This window comes from Mandrillus leucophaeus, unplaced genomic scaffold (genome assembly GCF_000951045.1).
Source record: "Mandrillus leucophaeus isolate KB7577 unplaced genomic scaffold, Mleu.le_1.0 Scaffold60, whole genome shotgun sequence".
NCBI classification, from domain to species: Eukaryota; Metazoa; Chordata; class Mammalia; order Primates; family Cercopithecidae; genus Mandrillus; species Mandrillus leucophaeus.
In genome coordinates this window covers 1,690,426-1,702,318 of record NW_012106475.1, presented here as the reverse complement: position 1 = coordinate 1,702,318, position 11,893 = coordinate 1,690,426, and the positions used below count along the sequence as shown (strand labels likewise).

Below are 11,893 nucleotides of genomic sequence, written 5' to 3'. Positions count from 1 at the left end.
AAAAAAAAAAAAAAAAAAAAAGGAGAAAGAAAGATTAGTTGTCTCTGATTGGTTAAAGGTACTTGAAAGTTTAAAGGTACAAACTGAAACAGTCAGGGTGCTTCCTCTCTCTGGTTAGACTTGTTCAATATGCAAATGGAAATTCCTTTAAAATTTCCCAAATTGAGAGGAGCGGAAGCCACTGTGTGGGTCTATAAGAGACTGTCATCTATGCGGACAGATGTCAAAGGCTGTTCTTCCCAAGCAATCAAGAACGCAGTTGAGGCCGGCAGCAGTGAAGCCAAAGAGAGACATAGACCAAAATCCACCTCCAGCCAAAAATGGTTGAGCAGCTGCTGGGAGACCAATGACCAGATGACCAATATGGACCAATAATTCTGTGGTCCCTGCTAAAACCAGAATGGTTTTAAACTGATTTTTATTTACTAGCTTTTCTTTTTTTTTTTAATTCAGTTTATCCCCCTTGGTTAGAAGTAAAATGTCCTTGCAAAGAGAAAAATTTCCATAAACAATTTTATCAGTCTAGATAGAATGACTGTAAAAATTATCACTACATATATAATGGGAAACTTCACAAAAAAATGAATTAGAGAAAAAAATCTATTTGTTCAGTACATTTTTGAATGTGAAAGGATCCATGAAAAGGAGGAAGAATCAAAAATCCACATTCTAAAATCAGGGAAAATCAACAGCCTGAGAAGAAGTTGTACATACACATGCCCAGGCATTTCATCACAGGACTCCCTCCACACAGCCTTCCCAGTGCTCACCGGCAGGCAAACCACGTTTCTCTGGGCAGCACAGTCAGTTCCAGATTGAAAGGATTTCTCAAAAGGTCAGAGTTGTGGACATATTGCTCAAAACAAACAGGAGAATGTAGAAATAAGAGGAAAGATGGATAGGTGCATTAGGGCTGTGTAATGCAGGTGCCAGGAGTTACACTACCAGGACCGACGAGCATGTCATAGCTGCACTGCTAGGGAGGGAATAAAAGGAGCTGCTTAAATGCAAGACGCGGTGTGTCTTTCTTCCCCATCCTTTGTCGGCCAGAGTCTGACATTCATACTCAGGATGTCATGAAAATGTAACTGATGAGGTCAGGGAGTGGGGGGAAGAAACCCAAGCACTCCTACTGTCCAACCCAATGGAATTCCCTATGGGTAGGCCCTCAAAGTGATGCCAATTACTGTGAGATTCATGGTTTTCACTTCTGTAATAACCTTTCCACCTTAACCAAAATCTTGGCAGCCAAGGAATCCACCAAGCTGAAGCCAAAGGCAGCATGTTTTAAGATGGAATCCTTGCCCAAAAAGGACACACTCAGAAAAAAGCAATGAACTCTATTCTGTACCTGGGAAATGGCTCTAAGTTACAAAGCCAAGGAGAGCTATGTTCCAGTTAAAAGCCAGCCAGAACCAGACCAAGCTGGGCTGCCCAGGAGTATGGGTTTAGGGATGTGGAGAAGTGTTGTGGCAAAGAACAACTCTTCTTTTCCCTGTTTAGCTGGTGTTTGACCTCATTTGGACAGCCACAGACATTCCAGCAACAAACACGGGGCTTCTCCAAAACAAGTGACCAGATACATTTTAAGGAAAACAGAGGAGGGAGTGGGAAGAGAACATATAAGATTCTTAAGAGACTTAAATCAACCTGTTGCAATGTGTGGATCTCATTTGTACCTTGATTCAAATAAACTACTAAAAATGACAAAATAGCAGGGGAAAATCTAGATATTTGAATTGACATTAATTTTTAGTGTGATAATGGATGGTATTTGTTCATATATTTATTTACCTGATTCCACCTTATTTAGATAATCTGAAATATTTATGGATGAAATGATGCCTGGGATTTGCTTTGCAATAATCTGGTCAGATGGGTATAGAGGAAAACAAGATGGCGGCATTGAGTTGAGACTTCTTGAAGCTGGGTGATTAGTACACAGGGGTTCATGTGCTCCTCTCTCTACTGATGTGCATGTTTTATTTTCTGTAACAAAAATCAAAATAAAAGAAGGCAAGGGCCTCTGGGAGGGTGGGCAGTCAGGTACTCACACTTCTCCTTGAACTCATCTCTTGAGACTTCCTCTTCTCTCCATCAGCAGGAGGACCCATGCCTGTGATGGAGAATCCAGGTGCTGTTTTGACAGAAAGCCTTCTTGAAAACCTTTCATGTCTGCAACTGCTCTTCCACTAAGTGAAAAGGAACTTGGCCAATCAATCTTCAGTGACAAAACTCAGGAGCAGCAACTTGGGCTTAGCTAAGCAGCTCATCATTTTATTGACACCTATGAATGGTGGTTCTAGGAGTGTTTTACGCCAGTAAGCATTCCTACTTTGATAAGATTTGCTACCCAATGGTCTACAGGGTCCTGCAAGGAGCAGCAGGCCCCAGTACTTGGACATGCTGGCCACCGGTGAGGGCAGGGGCCTCTGCCTATGGGTAGCGTGGAATGGGGAGCAGACCACCAGCAAGAAGGAAAGGAGGTTGTTGGGCATGGGACAGAAGAACAGCACAAAATCCTTTGCACTAACTGGAAGTTTTGCCCCGGGCAGGCTCTTCTTAGAAGAGGGAAACCCTCTTCCACTCCCTGCCCCAGCTTACTCTTCCTTCCCCAACAGCTCCCACATAGGAAGCAGTGCCAGTTCCCAGGGGGCTGAAGTTACCTACTGAGCATTAAGACAATAGGGACATGAGGGCAACTCAGATTCCTGACTCTTATCCCAGGCCTCCTCCTCCCATTACCTCAAGACAGTGAGGACGGTAAGACTTCAATCAAATACCAAGGAGAAACTGTCAGAACTTGGGGTTCCTTCATACAATAATTGAGATTAGTATTCAAATAGCTTGATGGCTGGGAGAAGCCCTTATGATGTCTTTGCTGAAACAGAATACAGCCAAAATAATCAAGTTATTTAAATATTTATAGTGGTAGTTGAAAAAGAAACAACTTTCACAAGAACAAAGTTACAATACTTTAATAATTTAAATAGGACCAACTTCAGGAACATACATACACATACATAAAATTAAACAATTTAATTTTGAACAGTGTATTGAAATACATCAAATTCTTAAAAAGCCCCCAAATGGACTCAAGATCATGGATATGAAAAGGTAATTTTGAAGTACTAGAGACTAGAGTAAAACAGACAAAGTCATTACTTCGCATTTACTAATAAGACAACAGTCTGTGGATACATTAGACCTTTATAAGAACACTTCTAGGAAATGTTAGAACAATGACTCATTAAAAAGGAATATAAATGACCTCATAAAGATAAATGTATAGCTATCAATTTCTTTGGTCCTCGAAGTCACACTTGTTTTTACTTTAAAATACTAAACATGAGTGCTTAGAATTCTACCTATAAATGTCTACATATTAAGCAGGCTAATGTTTATACTGGGTTAGATTTAAAAAGGAACTCAAGCCAACCATCATTGTAGTTAAACTCCAGAAAGAAAAAGCTAGAAAACAGACAGAAGTAGAGAGGAATGGAAAAAAACACAAAACAAAAAACCCAATACCTCTGCCATCTTGCCCCATCATAACCCAAATAGCATCAAAGTGGCAGAGATGGGAGTAAAGTTAAAGCAAGCATCAAAGTTAATTACTTTTAGGATAATGGGATGAATTTGAAGAGCACTATGTCAACCAAATAATAAACTTCATAGAATAACTGTGTTTGTGTTTCTGTGGAGGAGTTGTGGTTTTGTTTGTTTTAATTTGGCCCACACTGCCCCAATGGAGGAAATTCTAAGATAATCATTAATAAGGCAACAGCTTCCAGGATTAAAATACCTATACCACCTATACGGAGTTACAATGAGGACAGGACCCATGTAGACCACAAAGGAAACCGGGACCAGAGGCTTCCAGTGCGTTTTCACAGACCGTTGGTACAATAACCTCTGGTTAGAACACTGGACACAGCTCGTAATGTCTTCCACCATCAGTTCAGTCTGTGCTCTTTCAGGTACGTGGAAGCTATGGTTTTGCAGACCTGAAAATGATGGGCACTCTCAAATGTTTCTGGAAATCCTTAGAAAAATATCTTATAAGATTTAAAAAAAAGACGAAGAAACATTTTGAGGCATCTACATGGAACACACAAAGGAAACTCCCAATAAACCTATAAAGTTAAAACTGAGATGACTAGTTAATTTGCAGTGTGCGTACCAAGTCTTATAAAATAATGGCTTTTTAAAAAAGGCAAAAGTATCTACACTCTAAATGATATTCTCATCAAGGCACAGAGAGTTAAATATCTAAATCCCTGTATGTTGACATGAGAATATACTCGTAAACAACACCAGGAACTAATTCCCTATTCTTGAATTTAAAAACAATAGAAGGTAGAAATGTGCCTTTTTAACTCACAGTAAAATCAAAAACATAGACATTCCACCACCTTCCCTTGGTGACTAACATTACAACTGCTAAAAATATATTTTTAAATGTCACTGGTGGTTTAATAAACATGACCAAAGTGGAGTCTGTTGAACTTGAATTCACAGAGCAATACCGCATTAAATATTTTAGCACTTTCAGCACTATACCATTTTTATTGGAGGAAGAAAAAAAAAACAGTACACTGGGCACAGTTCCCTCCCATTCCCAATGCTCCTATGCTTATGAGTCAAATTACTATACTATTTGAACAAAATACACGAATTCTTCTCCCTTCCCAGGCCCCTCTGTTTATCTGGCAGTAGTTTTGTGCACGTACTTACACTATTAGCAGTTCACTTTAATATTGCCACAAAAAGGTGGCAAGAAGAAAGTAGAGGGCTCAACCCTTTATTATATTTATTTAACTTTCTAGAAATCATTTTAAATATAATTAGTGACAAGGAAAAACTTCACATGTGTAACAACTGAAAATGGAATGTACAAACAAGACCAGACAGACAGACAATGCTACGGGCAGTACAATCGGCAACCCCCACGCACACACACTGAAGCTCAGCTCCTAATGAGAGTCAGGAACTCTTCCCGAGTCTTTGGATCCTCCCGGAACACACCCAACATCGTGCTGGTCACAGTTTTGCTGTTCATTTTCTGTACACCTCGCATTACCATACACATGTGTCTACAAAATAAGGCAACACAGGTTGTTTAAAGGAGTAGACAGCTGCTGGTTTGGTTTTTAAAAGCAGGCCTAAAGATTAAATCTCAGTTCACGGTTACCAAGTATATCAAAATATCCCTTCTTGCACAAATATTATCTATTAGGTTCGTGCAAAAGTAACTGTGGTTCTTGCCATTGAAAGTAACGGCAAAAACTGCAATTACCTTTGCAGCAACCTAATTTTTTTTTTCTTCAAGTTGTCTTGCAACTTTTATTCTTATCAGTAGTTGATCCTTAAAGCATCCAAAAAGGGGAAAAAATGGAATTTTCTTCTGGGGTGAAAGAAATATAAAAGGCATACAAAGATACTTAACTTCTAGATCAAAAGAAAGTCAGAATTCTCACTTGCTCTGCCTTTAGGACCAAGACAGCACTATGCAAGCCTAGGTGTTGAGATAAATGCTCAGGTATACTGGTGTTACCAGGCAGAATTCAGATAATGGTGACCAGGGATCCTGTCTGAGCAACCTGGTGACATTAGATACCAGACATAGAACAGAGTTCACACCATGTCACAGAACACATATGAACTCTGTCCACACAATGGCTGTAATTCTCTTAACTCATCCTAACTTAAAGAAATGTACCAATTCTTGGCTTTATTTTTGGCTTTTTTTTTAAATGTGTGACAAAATATTAGAAAAACTCGGCTTGGAGCAACAGAGAGCTAAAGAAGAAATCAAGAGAAGACATAAAAATGGCTCCTGGGGCTGGGCGCGGTAGCTCACGCCTGTAATCTCAGTATTTTGGGAGGCTGAGGCGGACAGATCACCTGAGGTCAGGAGTTTGAGATCCCCAGCCTGGTCAACATGGTGAAATTCCATCTCTACTAAAAATACAAAAATTAACTGGGTGTGGTGGTGGGTACCCGTAATTCCAGCTATTTGGGAGGCTGAGGCAGGAGAATTGCTTGAACCCGGGAGGCAGAGGTTGCAGTGAGCCGAGATTGTGCCACTGCACTCCAGCCTGGGTGACAGAGCATGACCCTGTCTTGAACATTTAAAAAAAAATGGCGATTGAGCTGGGCGCAGTGGCTCTTGCCTGTAATCCTAGCACTTTGGGAGGCCGCAGAGGGTGGATCACGAGGTCAGGAGTTCGAGACCAGCCTGGCCAACATGGTGAAATCCCATCTCTACTAAATATACAAAAATTAGCCAGGCGTGGTGACACGCACCCATGGTCCCAGCTACTCAGGAGGCTGAGGCAGGAGAATCGCTTGAACCCAGGAGGTGGAGGTTGCAGTGAGCCAAGATCACGCCACTGCACTTCAGCCTGGAAAACAGAGCGAGACTCCATCTCAAAAAAAAAAAAAAAAGGGGCTATTCATCGTGTAAATCTCTACACCTGTGCTTATAACTCCCTATGCCTCCACAAGCCCCATCCTACCCTCAGAAAATACTTCTTCCGTACTCTGTTCCTATATCAGTAACACAGTAAATGAAAAGTGGTAAAAGAGCTTTAGGCTCAGGGATGGAAATCTACAGTTATCATGTCAGTTGTGTGGCATCACCTGGTGCTACAAAATATGAGAAGCATTAAATAGCAAGATCACTTCTAGTGCACCATTATGATGTTACTAAAGGCAGATGCAGACTTACGTTGCTTCAACCACTACCCCGACTCCAGCAGGCCGCAAGGCTTCTGTGATTGCTACAGCAATTTGTTTCGTAAGGCGCTCCTGAACTGTGGATGTGACAAGGAGCTCAGTTTGAGAGTCTGACACAAACAGCTGGAAGCTTTTTCTGTCTCTAGAACATTTGAAATCTTAGAGAGCAGACTTCTGTGAGATTTAAGAGCCAAGACACACCAGCTTTTACCAGTCTGCTTTGTCTGCTGACTGGGCCACAGAGAGGCCCGGATTCAACTCCCTCACCTGAAGTACAGGGCTAAAGAGATCTCAGAACCCCTTGAAGCCCTCCAGCATCACTAGGGGAAGGAATTAGAATAGTAATTATCTCATAGCTGTGCAGTAAGAACAACACAGTACTGGTTACCAAGCACCTCCATGGAGGTAAAGTAGTGCAGCAAATAAATAGCTTGCAACAGGGTTAACAAAGGGGCTGCAGTCCCATTATTGAGCTGTACTTAGAGCAATGTTGAAAACCAACAATTTAACCTAAATAATATAGTTCCTGTCCTGAATAAAATGACTTGTCTTTTAATTCATATAAGAGTATCCATTGCAGCACTGCATCTATTCGAAAACCGATGAAACCCCTCAATGTCTATCAGAGCAGGTATAGGTTATGCCAAGCCATGGCATATACAGAATTCTAGACAGCCACCAGAATGAATGATAGTTACATGGATGTGGTAAAATTGTTTAAGATTTGTTAAATGAAAAAAAGCAGGGCAAAAAGCAAGGCTGATTATATATAAAATGAGCCCATTTTTGTTTAAACATAATCCAAATAAATGGATTTGAAAACATAGGTATATGCATGAAAATGTGAAGGAATGTGCAAATACAACAGTGATTTCTTCTGGAGGCTTGAAACAGACTTTTTATAGTCCTATGAGGTTTTACATTTTTATAAGTCACACTTACTACACTTGTAATAAAACAAAAAATACTTTTTGTGTAGGAAAAATGTTTTCTGTAGCCAGGCACAGTGGCTCACTCCTGTAATCCTAGCACTTTGGGAGGCTGAGGTGGGTGGATCACCTGAGGTTGGAAGTTCGGGACCAGCCTGACCAATATGGTGAAACCCCGTCTATACTAGAAATACAAAAATTAGCCAGGCATGGTGGTGCACTCTTGTAATCCCAGCTACTTAGGAGGCTGAGGCTGCAGTGAGCTAAGATTGCACCACTGCATTCCAACCTGGGTGATAGAGAAAGACTTTGTCTCAAAAAAAAAAAGAAAAGAAAAAGTAAAATGTTTTCTGTTAGTAAAGATTTTTAAAGCTTACCTTGTAGTCTTCTACTATAGATTTCTACAATCCTAGAAAAGAAAGAATTGTTTTAGTTAATCATAAATCATTTGAAGCAAAATTGATAAGGTTTCCTCATAAAACAAAAAGGACACTGTTGAAGCAACAGTGGGCTGCAGGAGGGGATAAAGCTTATGGGAAGATGACAGAAAGATACAAGTAACACAGGGAGATGTAGTCTAAAGTCAACTTGATTGGATGGAAGGATGCAAAGTATTGTCCCTGGGTATGTCTGTGAGGGTGTTGCCAAAGGAGATTAACATTTGAGTCAGTGGGCTGGGAAAGGCAGACCCACACTTAATCTGGGTGGACACAATCTAATCAGCTGCCAGCGAATATAAAGCAGGCAGAAATACATGAAAAGGCAAGAGTGGCCTGGCCTCCCAGCCTACATCTTTTTCCAGTGCTGGATGCTTCCTGCCCTCAAACATCGGACTCCAACTTCTTCAGTTTTGACACTTGGACTGGCTCTCCTTGCTCCTCAAGCTTGCAGATAGCCTATTGTGGGACCCTGTGATCATGTAAGTTAATATATAATAAACTCCCCTTGAGATCTATCTATCTATCTATCTATCTATCTATCTATCTATCTATCTATCTATCTATCTATCTATCATCTATCTATCCATCCTATTAGTTCTGTCCCTCTAGGGAACCCTGACTAATACAGAAGACCACCAACCACTACAGAGTGGTGCTTCCTGAAGTCCCCAGAAAGAGAATTAATGAGTCTCCAAGTGTGACATTCACTTAGGAAAAACACAGAGATAAGTAACAAAATTTTAAAGCTCCAAATAATCAATTTTAGATCATGTCTCAAGTGCTCTGATTAATCATATTGTTTTATCAGAGCTTAAAATTCAAGTTAAAAATAAAAAGACTTTGTTAATTAATAGCACACCATGGTCAACTACTATACCAACTAAACCTATTGGGGGGCAGATTAGAACTGATTAGACTTCTTCAGACACCTCTTCATAAGACAGGTTTATCTAAGCATTTAGTATGATTAACCCGCAAGAAATAAAAGCCTCCTGATCTTAGCTTATAGCACAATCTGTCAAGTGATAAATTTTCCTTTTTTTTGAGACAGAGTCTTGCTCTTGTCCTCTAGGCTGGAGTGCACTGGCACGATCTCGGCTCACTGCAACCTCCTCCTCCTGGGTTCAGGCGGTTCTCCTGCCTCAGCCTCCTGAGTAGCTGGGAGTAGCCTCCTGAATAGCTGAGTAGTGGGACAGGTGCCCACCACCACACTCGGCTAATTTTTGTATTTTTAGTAAAGATGGGGTTTCACCATTTTGGCCAGGCTGATCTTGAACTACTGACCTCAGGTGATCTGCCCGCCTCGGCTTCCCAAAGTGCTGAGATTACAGGCATGAGCCACTGTGCCCGGCCTATTTTTTAATACATAGTAAATCCCTGCTTAAAGTCAATAGGTTCTTGGAATCTATGACTTTACTAAAACACTGAGAACAAAACCAATTTTACCGTAGGCTAATTGATATCATAAGAGTTAAGCTCCTACAGCATACTTCTGGTCACAAAAATGTCAACAAACTTCTAAATAAACACAAAAACACTTCTAATATTAAACACTAAAATAAATGTGAGTGATACATACATTTAAGAAAGATTAATGAAAAGATATTGATTTCCCCAATTATTCCGGTTCAAGGTCTCAAGTGGCTGGAGCTTCTCCTAGCAGTTCCGGGTGCAAGGCAGGAACTGACCCTGGACAGGACGCCATCCCATTGCAGGGCACACACATCCACCCACTCTCACTCAGCCTGGGACCACACAGATACGCCAAATCACCTAACGTGTGCATCTTTGGGATGTGGGAGGAAACTGAAGCACCTGGAGAAAACCCACAGATGTGGGAGAAAACATGAAAACTCCACACAGACAGTGGGTCCTAGCTAGGAATTTTTTTTTCTCAATCATAATGAAATGACATTGAATGAAACAACATTATTCCAGGACTGTTATATGCCAATTTGCCTAAGTCATTTCGCTTCAAGTTGCAGTCTCCAAGAACCCATCGACGACGTAAAGTGAGGACTTACTATACTTGTTTTATATCCTATCTCTGATACCTCTGCTATCTGCCCTCTTCCATCGTGTTCGTCCGACTCGACTCATGGTGGCTTGTTCATGCTTCTTGGAACTTCATCTTTGGGTATCCTTTGAAGCCTGGATAAAAGTGCATCAGAGAACATGCACTAGCTTCTGCTAGCTGCCTACAGGGATACCTCTATGGAGTCGTTTTATTTATTTATTTATTTATTTATTTATTTATTTATTTTTGAGACAGAGTTTTTGCTGTTGCCCAGGCTGGAGTGCAACGGTGTGATCTCGGCTCACTGCAACCTCTACCTACCGGGTTCAAGCAATTCTCCTGCCTCAGCCTCCTGAGTAGCTGGGACTACAGGCGTGTGCCACCACGCCCAGCTAATTTTTGTATTTTTAGTAGAGATGGGGTTTCACTATGCTGGTCAGGCTGGTCTCGAACTCCTGACCTCAGGTGATCCACCCGCCTTGGCCTCCCAAAGTGCTGGGATTATAGGCGTGATCCACCGCGCCCGTCCTTATGGGGTCGTTTGAAACTAAATTATTCCATTTGATTTTTTGAAGGCCACACAGGTAGTACAAATTCTGATCCCAAACTTTATGAATGTGTCTATTAGTTCTTTTTTCTTTTTCCTGCTCTTCCTAGAATAATGCTAATAGGTAAGTATCATCCTCGATCTGGGATGGGAATAGGGAGGACAGAATCCAGACTTTGGCTTTAGTGCTAATTCCAGTGGATTATCACTAGAATTGCCTCATGCTTCCCCCAAACTGTAAAATGTACATATGCATTATATCTTGATATGCTGTACCAAGAGGGACATTATTACAATCTAGTTCACCACACTCAGGATCAGTAGTTGTCAATTTTAATCTAAACCATTCTTACATTCTTGGACTAAACATCCCTGGGTAATGTTGAAAACAGTACTTCCATACTAGCCTGACATTTTAGGATTCTTACAACTACATTCATCAGTGAGATTTGCCTATCATTTTTTTTTAACGCTATGCTTATCAGGCTTTGTTATCAAGAATAGGCAGCTTCATCAAATTAATTGACACTTCACAGGTTTTTCTATGCTCTTGAATTATTTATACACATGCAAAATTAGTGGTTACTTGAAAGCTTGAAAAAATACTTATAAAACTGACTAGGTACAGGCACTTTCCCCCAAAACATTAATTTGATCTTTTCTAATGGTTATTAATGTATGCAGGCTTTCAAACTCTTGGTCCATTCCTTTCTCTCCCCATCTTTTTAAAAAACTTACTCATCAAGATGTAAAGATTTATAAAGCATATTTTTAGTTACATATCCTCTCCTTCCTAGATATCAGACTCCCCAGCAACCTATGATACAAGATTTTCAACTTGTAGATTTGTGATTTCTATTCTTTGGGGTTTTTCTAAATTATTCTAAATAAGGAGTTTAAACTTGATCTGAAAAGCTGTGGCGAACCACCAAAGGAGCAGCACAATCCAATCCACACTTTAGAAAGAACACCCCAGCAGCTCATGAGGGCGGACTGAAGGACCCTCAGAGATGAGAGGCAGGGAGGAGGCAGGAGCTTAACACTCCCTCCAGGAGGAAGATAAGAAAGGCCCAGCAAAGACCCACAGCAGGGAGGGCAGGAAGGAAGGAAGTGGGGGTGCTGCGGCCGCCAGGCAGTGAGCACACACAGCAGTAGATGGGTTCTGCCTCACTCCTCACCCCAAAATACATTTAATGTGGCCATACAAGTACCAAAAAAA

At 40.9% G+C, this 11,893-nt stretch overlaps 1 protein-coding gene across 4 annotated transcripts in view; it reads right to left on the bottom strand.

Annotated features, from left to right (window-relative positions):
• Window positions 1–2,951: 2,951 nt before the first annotated feature.
• Window positions 2,952–11,893, bottom strand: part of GCH1 (GTP cyclohydrolase 1) — a 57,821-nt gene continuing 48,879 nt past the window's right edge. Inside the window, exons 4-7 of one of the 4 annotated variants that reach the window (XM_011999694.1) lie at window positions 8,048–8,079; window positions 6,734–6,818; window positions 4,958–5,096; window positions 2,952–4,007 (exon numbers count right to left, since the gene is read on the bottom strand). In XM_011999694.1, the coding sequence (XP_011855084.1) occupies window positions 4,970–5,096; window positions 6,734–6,818; window positions 8,048–8,079 (244 nt within the window). In that variant the 3' untranslated portion in view covers window positions 2,952–4,007; window positions 4,958–4,969. Of the gene's footprint in view, window positions 5,097–6,733; window positions 6,819–8,047; window positions 8,080–11,893 lie in introns of all 4 variants that reach the window. The other 3 variants (XM_011999695.1, XM_011999692.1, XM_011999696.1) reach the window with 3 other exon arrangements.